Source organism: Mytilus galloprovincialis, chromosome 13 (genome assembly GCF_965363235.1).
Source record: "Mytilus galloprovincialis chromosome 13, xbMytGall1.hap1.1, whole genome shotgun sequence".
Taxonomy (NCBI): Eukaryota; Metazoa; Mollusca; class Bivalvia; order Mytilida; family Mytilidae; genus Mytilus; species Mytilus galloprovincialis.
The window spans coordinates 30,929,173-30,947,068 of NC_134850.1; the positions used below are offsets into that span (position 1 = coordinate 30,929,173).

General features: G+C 31.1%; 1 protein-coding gene across 4 annotated transcripts in view; it reads left to right on the plus strand.

Annotated features, from left to right (window-relative positions):
* The window catches only part of LOC143056985 (uncharacterized), a 139,073-nt gene that overhangs the window by 95,120 nt on the left and 26,057 nt on the right, over positions 1 to 17,896 (plus strand). For 2 of the 4 annotated variants that reach the window (XM_076230200.1, XM_076230201.1), the window contains one exon: positions 6,421 to 6,468. In XM_076230200.1, the coding sequence (XP_076086315.1) occupies positions 6,421 to 6,468 (48 nt within the window). Of the gene's footprint in view, positions 1 to 6,420; positions 6,469 to 13,753; positions 13,878 to 14,070; positions 14,691 to 17,896 lie in introns of those variants that run through there. The other 2 variants (XM_076230202.1, XM_076230203.1) reach the window with 2 other exon arrangements.

The window sequence follows — 17,896 nt, forward strand, 5'->3', positions numbered from 1 at the left end:
GGCTTATTACTCAAAAACCAAAGCATTTTGAGGAAATCTGACATGGGATAAAAATGTTTATCAGGTCAAGATCTATCTGCCCTGAAATTTTCAGATGAATCGGTCAATCGGTTGTTGGGTTGCTGCCCCTGAATTGGTAATTTTGAGGAAATTTTGCTGTTTTTGATTATTATCTTGAATATTATTATAGATAGAGATAAATTGTAAACAGCAATAATGTTCAGCAAAGTAAGATCTACAAATAAGTCAAACATGACCAAAATGGTCAGTTGACCCCTTTAGAAGTTATTGCCCTTTATAGTCAATCTTTAACCATTTTTCATAAATCTAAGTAATCTTTTACAAAATCTCCACTGAAACTACTAGGCCACAATCATCTTTGGGGTATCTAGTTTGAAAAATGTGTCCGATGACCTGGCCATTCAACCAAGATGGCCGCCACGGCTAAAAATAGAACATAGGGGTAAAATGCAGTTTTTGGCTTATAACTATGAATTCAAAGCATCTAGAGCAAATCTGACAAGAAGTTAAATTGTTAATCAAGTCAATATCTATCTGCCCTGAATTTTTCAGATGAATTGGACAACTGGTTGTTGGGTTGCTGCCCTCCAATTGGTAATTTTTAAAAAAATTTTGCCGTTTTTGGTTATCTTGAATACTATTATAGATAGCGATAAACTGTAAACAGCAATAATGTTCAGCAAAGTAAGATCTACAAATAAGTCAACATGACCTAAATGGTCAATTGACCCCTTAAGGAGTTATTGCCCTTTATAGTCAATTTTTAACAATTTTCATTAATTTGGTAAATATATGTAAATTTTTACCAAATATAGTTCTCTGTTACTAATGGGCAAAGTTCATTATAGATATAATTGTAAGAAGCAAAATCGTTCAGTAAAGTAAGAACTTCAAACACATCACCATCACCAAAATACAATTTTGTCATGAATCCATTTGTGTCCTTTGTTTAATATGCACATAGACCAAGGTGAGCGACACAGGCTCTTTAGAGCCTCTAGTTTGGTCTTATGCCAGCTGGGTTGGTGTTTTTGTAGAAAGATTTCAACTTCAACAGCGTCTAGACAAACAGACAAACAAAATGATCAGTTTGAGTTTCCCAATTAGTAACTAAACTATAAACTTGTCTATTTTTGCCCCTGTTTTTGTTAAGCACATCAGAGATGTTTTTTCTTGTAACCATCCCTGAGGTTTGCTATTGTGTAAAAAAAATTGCACCTTCTAAAAAACAGTGTCTGGATAAACAGATAAACAAAAAGACTGGTGCTATGAGTTTCCCCCAATAAGTGACTGTAAATGTATCATTGCCAACAAACTGTTAAAATACATTAGGGATGTTTTTTTCTTGAAATCATCCCTAGGTTTCTGGTGTTAGTGTAGTAAAACTCCTCTTAAACAGCAATTATACAAATGAACAGACTTGTTGACTTTTTTGGTGCGTCTTTTGTTTTTGTTAAAGTAAAGGATGTGGGTCTTTTAATGTTTTGTTCCAGAGTTGATGTTAGTTTTAAAAAGGGTATCTTAATTAATCAACAAGTGGACAAATTGATAAACAAGACGTCTTGTAACATTTGAATTTCCCAATAAATGACTATAAAAGTTATAAAAATATATATAAAGTATAAAAATTACTATGTGGTAAACAGTATATAGAGAACAACTATTAAACTTGGAAGGGAAGGCGGGATGGGATTTTTTTCCTAAAATAAATATTCTGATCCCCTGATTTCGATAAAACAAAAATTCTGGTCAAGCAATACTGAAACTAAATCTTATTTAAAAGTGAATTGTTTTATAATATAAATCTACATAGACTTACTGTTTATAAAAAAAAAGTATATACATTTGTATATAAAAACAATACTGATCTTTTAAATCTTCTTTAAGGGTGAATTGTCTTAAAAGATGTTATAAAGATTAAAAGATGTGGTATGATTGCCAATGAAACAACTTTCCACAAGAGACCATTAAATGACACAGAAATTAACAACTATAGGTCATTGCATGGAATTTACTGTTAAAAATCAAGAAAAACTGTAATGTTTTTTACTTTTTAAAAGTGAATCTTTTATTGATATTGTCTGGTGCATACAAATTTTGGTACCGAAATATCAATTGCATTTGAACTTAACTGGGTGACCGATTAAGTAGATATAGAGTGTCAATCTCCAGGATATATTATCATTACACCAAGTCCTAGGTTAAATTAACATGTTATAGAAGGTGATAATAGTATACATGTGTCCTTGATATTTAACTCTTCATCCTTGTCTTATTTACTTAATACTGTAGCTTTTGTAGGATTTAGTTTCAACCTACATCTTGTAAATATCATTTAGTCATGTGTTGTTCATCCTTATTGTTATTATTTTAATTTATTCCTTGAAACAATTTGCAAATCTAAACCAAACTAATGGCAGCATTGATGTAAACAAATTTATCAGCTTTTACATGGAGTCTCTAAATTGTTTTGAAATGCAGAGCAAAAAAAGAAAAAGAAAGAACAATTTGCCCTCCTGAACTAAATTTGGCACAAATGATGACTGTATAAAAAATCTATTTAGGGAATGTATAAAAAATCTATTTTGTGACTATATATAAGCCTCTAATATTTTCTGTAGTGAAGCCAAACAATTTAAAAAAACAAAGTCCCAATCTGAACCAAACATGACAAAAAAAGTGTTTAAAAAAATCTCTGGTCTATACGGATTCTCTAGTAGGTCCTGAGGTCAGAAGCTAAAAAGAAGAACAATTTGACAATTTGAGCAAAAAAGTGACAGAAATGATGAATAAAATTATTTTTTGTAACCTCTTAGTCAAGTAGGTTCTGAAGAGCAAAGCAAAATATATATAAAGAACAATTTGCAAATCTGAACCATATTTGGCAGAAAATAATGTATAAAAAATCTCTCTGCTGTATACTTGGAGCTCTAGTTTGAGCTAAGTACTGAGCAGAAAAAAGGAACAGCATCCATACAATATATTTTTTTTTTTCTTGAAAGGTCAAATGATATATTGTAAACTTTCTTTCTTGACATAAAAGGTAAATTATTCCTTGTATTATGATACATGTACACTGATAGTCAAAAGAAATACAACACTGCATTGACAATAATTGAGGAAATAATTAATTCTGAATTCTCATTTTTGACAAAGCTGACAGGTGACTAAACCGTTTTCATTTTTCATTTCAAAATTTGATACTTGCAACATAATAGTTGGTATCCATAATCTTGGTAGATAAATCTGATACTTATTATTCTTAAGGGCATATCCAACAGTTTATTTTTGACGGTGAGAATTTTTTCCCTTGAAGATATTTCATTCTTCAATTGACAGAGAATCAAATTTTGCCAAAAAAAATATTTGTCATTGATTTCGTTTTTGCAAAAAAATACTGCTGAAAATTGAACATTTTTGCAATTTTGAAGAAAAAAACGTTTTTTATTTAAAAAAATATGAATATGATTTTTTAATCAACATATACTTCTATAATGGGGCTCAAATTGAAGCAAAATAATTCAAGATGGTTAGAAAAATCTAATTTTACCATTTAAAGCATTAATTCTTACTCAAATAAAGCCAAAAATGTTAGGGTGGACCAAACACTTGTCTAAAATCTCACTGACCCCATATTATATATTCATGTTTTTATATAGGCTTCTAGCTATAAAAAAAATTTGTATGTTGACTCTTGTGTTTTGAATTATATGTGTTGTTGGGTTGCTGTCATATTTTAATGTATGCCTTTAAAATCTTCTTGATTAATTGATTGGTTATAGAAATATTCACATCTCTGGACTTATCCCGTCCATAAGTGTATCTTTGCTAAAATTGCTAAAATTGGGTGCAGCCGTTTAGCTGAGAGGATGTATAAATTTGCAGCCTTGATTAGTCGAAATAAAAAGTAAAGAGAGTTTTGCGCTATCTTTACGTTAAAAAACGCCTGAAGGTATATCATCTGAATGGTCATGTTTCCATGGCAACTTTGTCTTGGATTTTCCTTTCTTGTTGTCACTAGCTGTGTTCTTGTGTGAAATATCGTTTACAAGAACTGTTGACAGCTGGTAGATGTTTTTTTTATTGGTCCTGATAATAAATATCCTATCTTTGACTGAACAGCGGTTGGTCCTTTTCCTCTGATAAATTTATCATCGATAATGTCCCAATAGTGGTCGGCGCCTATGAGTAAGTCGATTTCAAAACGTTCTGTACTTTGCACAGAATGTGCATGTTTAAGTTCTCTTAAGTATGGTAAGCTCCTTGTAGTCTGGGAAATATTGTTCTTTATTGGGACGGCAATTTCCGGAACAATGAGTGTGTTAATACGCACCTTTTCTCGTGTGTTGGTCTGTAGTTGTATTGTTGCAGTGTCTAAGTTATGAACTTTCTGAGATAAATCTCCAAACGCAGACAGTTGAATGCTGACTTTTTCAGTTGGTTTAATTTCTAAATTATCAGCCAAATTCTGAGTTACGAAAGAACGCTGTGCTCCTTTGTCAAATATTATGTTACATTCTACTTCTTGGTTGTTATATATAATGGTGTAGTTGCTGTTTTCGGGAGAATGTCGTGACTATGTTGTGATGATTGCATGACTTTAGTAGTCTCGTTTGGTGTTTCCACTTCGTTTATCGCTGACTGTTGTATTGTAGGCTCCGGTTTCGTACCTGGAATGACCTCTTTATCTTTACATATGCTAGTATGATGTATTCCGTTTTTTTTTTTTTGCACGTTTAGTAGACTGGCATGCGGCCACTCGTTTTGACCCTAAACAGTTAAAGCATAACTGTTTCTGTTTTACAATTTGATTTCTTGTGTTTGCATCTATTACTTCAGTGCACTCCATCGGATTGTACTCACCTGAACAAAATATACATGTACGTGTATTTACCTTCTTGCGTGTGTCTGTGGATTTACCCTTGTTGTATGTATGTGATTGTGTACCCATGAATAATGCACGTGGCATACAATCTGTCTGAATCTGTGACTCCTTCTCCAGCTTCGAGTATGTCGATCTTTTTAGTTATAGATTTGCGTAGATTATTCAATATCAAATTATCTCTCCCGTGTTCTCGTGCAATAGATTTTCGTATGTCAATCGGTAACTTGTCCAAAACTACTGGTACCAAAAGCGAACCATACATCTCTGGTGTTTGACCTAGTGACTCTAATCCTCGCACATATGATTCAAGTTTGTCTCTGTAAGAACTCAAGCTAAATACATCATTTGTCAGTGCGGGTAAATTGATGAGTGCTTTCATGTAAGCGTGTATCAGTTTGCTAGGTTGTCCGAACCTATCTCTGAGAAGGTTGACTGCAGTTTCGTAGTTACCGTTAGTCAAAGCGAATCCCTCTACTGTTTGCACTGCGCTTCCCTCAAGCTGGGCTTTAAGATAGTTAAACTTTTGGATTGGCGTTAATATGTCGTTGTAGTGTATAGATGACTCGAAAAAATCCTAAAATGTCTGCCACTTGAAAATATCTCCATTAAAATAGGATAAGTCTTAAACTTTGGAAGCCTATGGTGATTAGTTTTTGAAGATCTCGGTTCTGATGGGACTTGAAACATGACATTCTCTGACGGATGGGTATGCACTGCAGGGGCATGAATTGAATACTGCTGGTTCATAGAATCTATTGCACATGTGTTCATATCAACTCTAGCTTCAGGTGTGAAATTATATGTGTCTGGGTTAAGTCTGCTCGTTGAAAGACCAACAGTATCAACAGTATTTGTTTCAAAGGACTTCATAAATTTCCAAATTTGTCTAATTTTGCAATCAAGTTCCTGCATATACTCATCTGAGTCTGTGATTTCCTGCGCCAGTTTTTCCTCCGATGTCTGTTCCAAAAGTCTGTTATTCAGGTCAATCAATTTTTTCTGTTTCTGCGTGACGGCATCATTAAGGGCTTTCACTTCGTCAACTTCTGTGTCTGTTTTTGACTTTAACTCGTCGAATTTCACCAGTAACTTCGTGACGGCTCCTTTTGTCCAGCCTGAAATGACTTCAGCTTTGAATCCATATACAATAACGTCACACAGTATAGCGTTATGGTTACAAGGGGGGGGGGGGGGTTCCAGGGGTTTTAACCCCCCCTTTTCCCCTTTTTTTGGACAATCAATGCATTTGAATTGGGATATATGGTTGGAACACCCCCCCCCCCTTTTTCATTTTGAAAATGACTGGGTTCTCCCCTGTTTTGTTGTGGTGAAACTTACAGGCTTTTGGTCATTAAACTTGACCATGTACTCAGAGTATAAAATTTGTTTCATTCTTGAAGTATGTAAGAAATTGTATTTTGTACCCCACAGCCTGTGACAAAAAATTATTATACATTGGTAAAAACTAAAGGCACAATTAAATATGATTCAATATTTGTTTTTTTTTATTTCAGATTTGTTCAAATGGAAACACATGAATCACCATCATGTCAACGATTTTGGTGAGTACTCAATAAAAAAAAATAGAATCATACCAATGATTTTGGTGAGTACTCAAATTTAAAAAAAAATAGCATCATACCAATGATTTTGGTGAGTACTCAAATTAAAAAAAAATAGCATCATACCAATTATTTTGGTGAGTAATAATAATGTACTCAAATTGTGAAATATAATCAAATCAGTGATTTTGGTAAGTACGTACCCTTAGAAGAAATTACCTTCACACCAATGATTTTGGTGAGCATGTACTCAAATTGTGAATAACCATTATACCAATAATTTTGGTGAGTTTTCAAATTGTGAATTTTCATTATAACAATAATATTAAGGAGTTCCTCAATGGTGAATGACCACATGCTTTATACCAATCATTTTGGTGAGTATGTACTCACAATGTGATAAACAAAAACACCAATAATGTTGGTGAGTACTAAAATTAAGAAATAACCAATATACAATGATTTTGATGAGCATGTACTCAAATTGTGATAACCATTATACCAATGGTTTTGGTAGGCATGTACTCAAATTGTGAATTACCATTTATACCAATAATTTTGGTGAGCATGTACTCAAATTGTGAATTACCATTAATACCAATAATTTTTGTGAGCTCTAAAATTGTGAATTACCATTATAACTACTTTTGGTGAGAATGTACTCACATTGTGATAAACCAAAAAAACAATAATTTTGGTGATAACATTTAATGTGAATTTAGATTTGGTGATTACTCAAATCATGATTCATTTGAATACTACAATTCTAAATCACAATGACAATTTTTGTTGAGCCTGCGACTTTTGTCGCAGAAAGCTTGACGTACGGATAATGATCCGGCTACCTTCTTAAAAGCTTTAAATTTTAGAAGGTGAGAGATCTGGATGCTTCAATGCTTCATACTTTGCATATAAATGCCTTGACCTCATTTTCATGATTCAGTGATTACTTAAAAAAAAGTTAAGATTTTGTGTAATCAAATGGCAAAATCAAAAGCCTAAACACATAAAACAAACGGACGACAACTGTCATATTCTTGACTTGGTACAGACATTTTCTTATGTAGAAAAAGGTGGATTTAACCTGGCTTTACAGCTAGCTTAACCTCTCACTTGTAAGAAATATATGCATTTTAAGCTGTAAACATTTTTGTACTGGTATGCTTAATTTTTCACACAAATGAAATATTGCAATTTAAGTTGGTTTGTATGCTTTAAAGTTTAGAGTACCGGTAGTGTTCATTTGGCTGAACTATTATACATTATTTTTTAGAGGCTAGCTAAAGCACCCCCATGTGCAGGATTCTCTTGCTGTCTAGAAAAGCCATTGTTGGCCTAGGGCTGTTTTCTGCTCTTTGGTCATGTGGTTGTCTCTGACAAGTATAGAAAATTTGAGGAATTCTTAAAAGAAATCAAAAATCATAACATACTTTTATCGCTGTAGTTTTCACCTTAAAACAAATAAATAAAGTTATTAATTGAAATATATTGAATTTTTTTACCAGGTAAATTTGCATTTTACTAGTGATCATTCAGTACAATGAAAAGACAAAAAAAAAAAACACTTGTCATTTTTTATTATACAATACCCAATCTGTTGAATAAAATCTGTTACTGACATAGTCTCTTGCTGTTTTTGAACTTGTATGTTTAAAAATTATTATTTTATGTATATAAGGATTGTAACTTTGTAAAGGAATGGTTATTTTGCTTCAATGTTCAAATTGTTAAGCTTGAAATCAGAATAAGAATTTTTTACATAATTTTTTTAAAGGATTGTTTTTTTTTTTTTTTTTGCTTCAAATTTAAAATTGTTAGGTTGGAAATCAGAATAAGAATTTTTTACATAATTTTTTTAAAGAATTGTTTTGTTTTGCCTCAAATTTAAATTGTTAGGTTGGAAATCAGAATAAGAATTTTTTTCATTAATGCTAATTGTTTCATAAATTTTGAATTAAAAAAAGTTTAAAACCAAATATTTTTCAAAGTAAGAAGACACTATTTGTTCATATATAAGTTTTATTTTCACGTTCTACATATTTTGTCTTAGTTTTGTTTTTGTCTTTTGAAAGTTATGATAAATAATTAAATTTTTTAGAAAATATATGTAAAACTGGACATATATTTTTTCATTTTCAAAGGACAAACATGGCATTGCTTAATTATTTTATTAATTTTCAATAATATCAACATTTTATTTTATTTTCAAAGAGAGTTTAAGAAAAATTAACACCTTGTTAAATCACAGTTTGAATTGACATTAATACAGTATAAAATAAACGTGTGAAAAATTTTTGTCGGCAAACTTATTCTGTAATTTTTCGCACAAGTCCTTACTCAGTTTCCAAAATATTCAGAATGTTTTCTAGTTGTCGATTTTTTCCGCAAAATGATTTTGACCATGCTCATATGGACGAAATGTATTATAGTGCCGGGAATGAATATTATGATCCAAATTACTCAGCCTGTATGTACGGTAAGTTACTCATTGTTTAATCATATTTCTGCAAAGCCATGATGCATCACAATTTTTTTTTGTTTCAATTCTTAAAAAAAATTAGGGGGGGGGGGGGGGGGAGAGGATAGAAAGATCTACATCTGGAATAGAATTTGCACTTGATTAATATTTCAATACCTATAAAAATAGATTAAAAAATTCAAATGTAACTCACAAACAAGTTGCAAGAAAAGTTATATTTTTGGTAAGAGCTTTGTGTGGCCCGCCCAATGTCAAGTCCATTATTAGTTCCCTACCATCTTTCAAAATGAAAAGTGTTTCAAGTTGATGAATAAATATGTTGGAAAGTGGAATTGAATAATTTGAGTCAACTTTGGGACTTAACATTGACATATAAACACCCTAAATAAGTCAGAAATAGAGATTTTGGTGAAAGGACAAGGTTCACTTATGACACAAAATGGCTTTAAATATCAACTTTATCATAAAACACTAAAAAGGTCACAATTTGGATTGTAAATGGGTCTATTTCAAAAGTCTAAATGCTAAATATATCAGTTCATTTCATAACAGTACATAATATTCTCCAAAGTAAGCCTATTTTGGACATTTTGTCAAAATATGATGATTTTGTTCATTTTTCAGACCTAAAAGCTTTAGAAACACTAATGGCCGCCACCTACGATCCAGAATGTGTTGTAACCAAAAGATTCCAATTTTGATATGGATTTCATCAATATAAAAACTTTTTGGATAGTAGATGGCAGCCAAGGTTAATTATGCCAAAAACAATTAAAATTATGGAAAAAAAGTACCAAAATTTACCTTTTAATACAAATTATGTTTATTAGGCAGCAGCTCCTTTTGCGCCAATTACTGTTTTTCAAGGGTTACATCATTTGTGCCAAATTTTGTTTCCCAAATGTATCAATTGCGCCAATATTCGGAACTCATTTGCTCTAACTTACCTGTACACATATCTATCATAGATATAAATGATTAATATTTATTGTTATTTTTGGCTAAAAAAGTATCATATGTTCGGAGATATTTCATCATGAAGATGAGCATCTGGAGAGAAATGACTTGAAATGCATTAGACAGTCCATGTACATATAGAGAAGAAAACAAATTAATTTGGTTTTCTGAATATTTAATACAAGATATGCCAAAAGAAGAAAATAGAAGCTTTTGCTGACTATGTTTTAGCCACATACATGTATGTTGATGACACAGTTCTTTGTTCCCACCATTCATATGGGCTGAAACTCTATCTACCGCATTAAAATGATCAGTTTTCTGCATTTCATACTTCAATGTCTGTCTTTTTGGACAATAAAGTGAAGTTACAAGCTGCTTTATACATTAAATTTGGAAGTAAGAAGAAAGTATGTTTCAGAAAAGGAAACATTTGCTGTGTAAACTGCCGGTTCCAAGTCCAAATAAAGGAGGAAGGAAGTCATTTTTCTTCTAATGGGCGTAATCGTATGTTTTATTTTTGAATAATACCATGTAATTTTAAAACAGGTGGTGCAAACATAGCATTGGAGAAAAAAAGTTGTGGCGCAAACGGATCTCTCCTGTTTATTGAAGGGGTCATAGCTCCATAAATTGTAAATGGAAAGTGTCAGAAAAAATATTTTTGTCTCAATAGTATTATCACAAGTATTTCTAGGTGAAATTTGTAATTTGTTTGGCCCGATATAAAAAACATAAAAAATTCAGGGCCAATTTTAACCCTTCATGAACCTTCTCCTTTGACATTTACACCCTATAAATTGAGATTTTGTTGAAAATTTATGTTACCACCCCCAAATAAATCAAAAATTGAGATTTTGGCGAAATTTGGCATTTGAAAATTGCATGAACGATGTGTTGTTTGAATTTGGCAGAAGATTAAAATTGGTGTTATTCAAATGATTTGGATAGGTAAAGATTCAGCAAATGCAATATTTGCATCTTTGCATTCCTTATACATGTTTTTTTCAATTAGATTTGAAGCATTTAAGTATATAGACATTTCTGGTTAAATAGGCAAGGTCCCATGCCAGGTAAATTTCCATTACTTTTAAAGAAGAAGAAGCATGAAGACCCATTGGTGGCTCTCATCTGTTTTCTGCTCTTTGGTCTGGTTGTTGTCTCTTTGAAACATTTCCCATTTCCATCCTCAATTTTAATTTTTTTTTAAAACCTCAATACTCCTATGTACTAGACAATTTTTTTTTTTTTTTTTTTAATTGTTAATTTGAGAATGACTCATAGAAAGTACATTTTATTTAATTATTTTATTTAGGAAGTTATATATTTGATTTTGGGGTATGGATCCCCAAAAAATTAACAAAATTGCTAACAACATATCAATTCCCTAGTTTATTGAAATAAAAAAAAAAGTATGTTAAAAATGTATGTTGTTTCTTTTCATTTTTGAATAATTATGTAGGTTTTGAATATAATAATATTATTATTGATTTAAAGAAGCACCCTGTTTTTCTTTTAAATAGGTTGTTGTTTTGCTTTGTAAAAATATCCAAAGATCAAACCTTTGAATGCACACACTAAATGTAGATCATACTATTTTCAGAAGTGTGATAAATTACATTATTTTATCAGCAAAATATAAGAATTGATATCCTAATTAAGAACAGTACAAATGTTAAAAGCAAAATGTAGTTCATAATTTTTTCAGAATTGTGAAAAATTACATAAATCATAGAGCTTGCATTCAAGCCACAAGTTTTGCATTTTTTTTTTTTTTTTTTAAGATTTAGACCTTGGACAAACCAAACCAGTATTTGTGATAATAAAATGAAAACGATCTTTTGGTAGGTTGGGTGATTGCTGTTTCATTGATGTACACAACACTTTCATCCATATATGGAGTTAGAACAGTGTTATTCAGTGACTAATTAACACGGATACTCTGCCAACTGCTGTAATAAGGTTGAGTAATTTGTCATTACAGCAAAGAAAAATGCAATAAAGATATTTTTTTAGAAAAGAAAAAAAAATTTGAACATTGTTCAGTCAGACAAGACAAGTTGTACTGTTTACATTATACAGCCAAACCTGGTTTTAGAAGACCACCTGTATAAAGCAAAAACCTGTGTTTTAAGACTATTTATTTTAAGTCCCTTTATATAGAGACCATCAGTCTATTAAGACACTTTTTTCTCTCTCCCTTAAGTGGTCTTTTAGAACAGGTTTCACTATATATTGTTACCTCATTAAATAAGAGGCCTCGGTGGCACAGTAGTCTTAATAGTTTTAACTTCTGCATCATTAAAATTTGTCAATGCTGAGGTTATGAATTTCTAACCCATCACTAGGCAAATGCTTTCAAATCTTGTATTAATTGACTATTTTTTCTGTTTTTCTACAGAAAGTCATTGGTTTTCCCTGGGCACTCTGGTTCCCTCCTCCAATAAAAGCTGAATGCAACAATATAGACAATAGTGCTGAAAGTGGAGTTGTAAACCAGTCAATCAATCTCTTTAAATGAACTCACATCTTACCTGATGTAGTAAAAATTCAAAATTTTAATATTTTAGTCCCTGAAATATGAATTTTAAACATTACTTTCCTAAGTAATACTTCAAAAGTATTCAATTGATGTGTATATCTGATAACTTGTGAATAATTGGTGAAAAGCTGTTTTGCATTACGTAATGAAAAACATGAGTTGCTTTCATGAATATTCATATTTTTGTAGTATGAAAATACTGAATACATTTCTTTGATATTGAAATTTTAAGTTTATGTATGTTAATCCCTAAAACTTCATAAATCTTGTGAAAAACCAACAAATGAAATAGTTTCAATTTTTTCCCCGGCATTTCCTGCTCTTTAAATAAAGAATTTATAATTGCACATCATGCTTATTTGACAGCAATGAATTTAAATGGATAAATTTCAAATCAATAGAATTATAAATGATATATATTTTAATGGAGGATGGATACATGTGTTGTATAAGAGAACACCATGTATTAAAAGTCTGTTACTTAAATTTAAATCTTTGAATACAACGCTTGCATAATTTATAGTGGGCATTTATATATTTTTGACATACATAATTATTTATCAATGTGTACGTTACAACAAAGCATGATGGGTAACTACTGGAACCAAAAAATGTCACCACCTTTTATGCAGTTTTTATATAACAGAGGTAAGACAATATTTTGTTGATTTTATTTTCAACCCGTAAATACATGGCGTATCCCAATGTAAATCAAGTGTATTAAAAACTTTAAAAGTCTGGTGCACGGAGAAGCTTGAATTGAAGAAAGGCTATTAACAGACAATGATTTTTGTGCAGTTTAGAAAGCGATTTGGGCGGAATGATGTCACCTTGCAGTATTATATAAGGATTTAATGTTATTTCATATTATTAATTTTTTATCCTTTTAAGTCATAATAGGTTGTAATTTTTTACTTAAGAGGCATTTATGCGAAATCATAATTGGACTTAGACCACACATTTTTTTAAAAGAAGAGGGTTGAGCATTCAGCTGTTCATAATGTCGAAAGAAGGTAAAACACAAAAACGAATTTTATTAAAATAAATACTAAAATGTAAAATATAACTAATGACTTCTTTTTTATTGTAAGGTACTTAAAAGTTGCATAAAAGGTGCGACACTGCATGACGCTGTTTAAAATAGTAAAATATTGGTTGTCATCGAAGTGCATTAATGTGCAATTGCATTTTATATATGCATTTATCCATGTCGTAAGTCAAAAGAAGGAGAAACAAGCATGTAATTTCATCTTTTATTAATCACAGTCTAGAAAAGAAATAAGAGCTGAATTCATCTTGATTAGAATGCATGTGCGCATGTGCAGTGGTGTTTTTATAAACGTTAATGGTATTTAACAACTAAAAACATGCACCATTCAACATGGATAAAAAAAGTTGGTCCGGCCTCTTCCCTTTTGATGTATTTTAAAGGTATGTTAAACAGTCAGCTATGCTTTGTAATCATTTTCCCAGACAACAAAATAATTTGTACTCGAAACCAAGGCCAGACTTCGAATCGATAGAAGGCCTCCAATCAAATCCTACTTTGATAAGTTGTACCCCAGTTCGTCTAACCTGAAACTGTAAGGTTATTCTAGGATTATTGTTAGAGCATCAGATTATATAACGTGTTATCTGTCTGAACCGCCTCTTTTAATTGACGCCATTAGACCATTTTTCAAGTTCTACATGTAGCGGGACTTCTTTTTCTGATGACCTACATTTTAATATGTAATCCGAATAGTTACAGTTTGTTTATTATTCCTCTTGAAAGTTTTGTGAATCTGTTGGTTTGTATTCGTTTCGAGAATGCTTTTATAGATCGAACTTTTAAAGATGATAGAAGTGATTGTCGCTGCAACATTTCAGAATTTTGTGACCTCTTGATTTGATGGAGCGTGGTAATGTGTTTTTTTCTTGTGGGAGGCCAAGGACGCCATTTTGGTTTTTATGTAATTTCATTTACAAGAACAGTTGTGTTAACTAAGAACGCCTTTGTTATTGTTTCCATAGCGACAAAAAAGGATGAGTAACAAAACCGGCTTTTTTTCGAAAAACATAAAGCTCATTCCAATTTAGGCATTTTTTGGAAAATACTAAATTGTAGTTCGGTTTTTGGTACTTAAGACGTTGTTACGCATGCCCATGTCTGGATCTTTACTGTGACGATATCCCTGGACATAATGCAGTATCGTGGTATGCTTCGAGACTTTTATTTGAACAGCTACTGTTTTTTTGATAGAGGTAGGAAAAAGTTGATATTTTTTGTTCTTTCGTTTCGTATCAAAGCATTTGTCGCGTAGATGTTCATCATTAGCGCTGTGCGAAACGTAAAATCTTGACCTGTTGCGTTCCCATTTTAAAATTAAAATGTGGCAAAAATGGCGCATATTTAAAGAGTAATTTTTTTTTTAGTTATTGAAAAAAAAAAAAATCTCATTTCTTACATGAGGTAGTATAGAAATGTTTTTTGAGACCAATGCGAATTCGTATTTGTTGCGCTGGTATGCATAAGTATCACAGTTGGCGAAGATTTGTAGTTCGCGGCCATGTTTAATTTTGAATGTTAATGAACGAAAATGGCGTTTAGCATTGCATAATTAACACGAACTGACTTCATGAATGATGTTAAATTACAAACGAGAGGCCTTCATTAAGGTGTATACATTTGTTTCGACGAAAGAACAGCAAATAGAAAGTCTGATGATTTCAGCGGTGAAATATTATTTCTGTTTGCAGTCCTACATTGATAGCTGACGATTAAATTTGTGGTGGCAAGAACATTTTTGGCGGCTTAAATTTTTTTCTTTTATTGCGTTAGTGTCATCGTTGCGTGGTTTTCATCGTTAAACGTTGAAAAATCTCTCGTATTCAAACTGTATCGAAAATTATTTTTTGCGTCGTTACTTTTGTTTTTTGTTGATTTTGGTTGTTAAGGAAAACTGAACTTTGTTTTTGTCCTACACTCATAGCAATTCATTTCAATGTTCCAATTTTTTATACGACTTGAAAAAAGCGATCAAGGTTAATGCATTTAAAAATTGAAAGATTTATTTTTTTTCTTGGCTAAAAGATCATGGCTTAATGAATGTTAAAAAGGTTGCTTTATTTTGTAAGTAAATTCAATCTTATTTATTTTCCCCTGAATTGTGTTGGTTAACACTAAACGAAGAGTTTTAACAAGTCAAATTAAAACATTACAACTGATTAAAATTTCCTAAATATAAAAATTTTAAGACAAAGTGTCAAATGTACAATTTATCACTAAATAACTATGCGTTAATTTTCCTTATTTGGTAATGAAATTGACAATTTGTTTTGTACAAAAAGTTACACAACAGTTAACTTCACAACAATACAACTGCACAAACCAAATATAGACATTTGAATCCAACATACTGTCTCCAACAATAACAATGTAATTTCCATGAGGCAAACTCTCTAAATTACAACAATCCTTTAAAACCAATGAATACTCACTTCGGTCCCTTTTGGTAATATATCTCTTCATGAGTGTTGGTCTTAACTACATCCTTGGCTTTTAAATATAATGGTTTGGAAGTTTCCTAATGAAGTTCAAACTTCGGAAAAATGCTTCGGACAAACAAAATAAGTAAAGTTAAAAAAGTAAACCATAAAAATGTTTATGTGTTCAACATGTCTCTTTTGGTCTAATTCCTGACCTATTAGCAGATGATTTATCATTCTTAAAGATTCAGAAACATTTTTTTATTCTCATCCCTTCTTTTTTATACTATGCATAAACAAACATTTTTAGTATTTCTACTTAAAAGAGGGACGAAAGATACCAAAGGGGCAGTCAAACTCATAAATCTAAAACAAACTGACAACGCCATGGCTAAAAATGAAAAAAAAAAGACAAACAAATTTACTTAAGACTTCTTCCAGTTTATGTCTGAAATTCTAAATTTTTTCTTTGAACATAATGTTTATCAGAAACTCTTTTTGGAAATACTTTTGTAACATTAAGGGTGACCAAAAGTTAGGTTTAGCACCTGAGATAAGAAACTATTGATCCTGTTATAAGCAATAAAAAGGGGGTTTTGGTGTGACACTTGATTGATACAGGGACCAACCACTTACCAACATTTTTTTTAATCTTAAATTGAAATAATTGAAATTTCTATTTGATAGAAACATTTATAACATGTTGTGGTATTGTGTAACAAAAACAGGAAAAAAGTTCAGGTCAATAAACAAGACTTGTTGCCGCCTTCTCCATAATTTTAGAAAAGTTTTTCTCCCCTCTTTAAATCTAACCTTAATGCTTATTAAGGGAAATTGTATCATTATAGCAAATTTACACTGAATTCAAAAAAAAATATGGGAGTTTAATTTTGAAGATTTCAAACTGATTTATTTTTGCTCAAATTATATTCCAAAGTAAGCTTTGCTATTACTTTGACTGAAAATGCTTAGGAAGCAGGGGAGGATATGGTTTTTTGTCTGAGTAAGAAATGATCGCAACCCTATTATGAAATTTTTTTCTTTCAAAATTTAGCGCTATATGGTATAGGGAAAATCTGGATTCAGAATATTTGTTTTTGTCATCTGCTTGACCACAATATTTTTTGTCATCAAATAAGGAATCAGAAGATTTTTTTTAAAGAAAAAACCATAACCATGGCCCCTTGAAGATAAATCCTCCTTGTTCCCTTAGTTTTCTAACAATGAGGTTGTCATAAAGTGATTACATCATATATACATATATACTCATCTTCCAATGACATGTTCAAAAACAGAAAACTTGGCACTTCCCTGCCTTAATTGGATAATACAATACAAAATTTTTTTTCAAATGAAATACAAATATTTGTCTGGAGAAAACAGCAGTATCTGACATTTACATACTTATGCAATGCTTCCGTTTTTACATAAAATGCAAAATGAAGATACTTGGTCTACAATCAGAACAAGAATTAAAGTTTATTTTACTTTGGTGCACCAAATTAATAATTAAATGATTATATGAAAAATGTGTTTTGAGATAAACATCAAAATGAGAACTTTAAATTTTATTCTTCATCTGAGTTTAGAACTATTTTTAAAAGTAATTAAATAAAACAAGGAGTTATTTCAATCGGGAATAATTTTGAATTTTAGAAAACTCATCAGAAATGTATGATATAAACAAACCCAACTAATTAGGGATAGCCATGGCTAACAGGGGTTTGGTAGTTCATAAAGAAATATTAGTAAATGTAAAGTTAACCTGGTGATAGCCATCTGAGCTCATGGCTAACCTGATATTTTTTCATCATACTTTTAGTATCAGTTTTCCAGAATTCAAAATTAATCCAGATTCAAACATTTTTTTTAACATTGCTTATTATAAATTTAGGTCTTTATATGATATAGATTTACAGATTTTGTTTTCACCCCTTGTACATTGAATATTAATGCTTTTCATAACAAAATATGCATAAAAA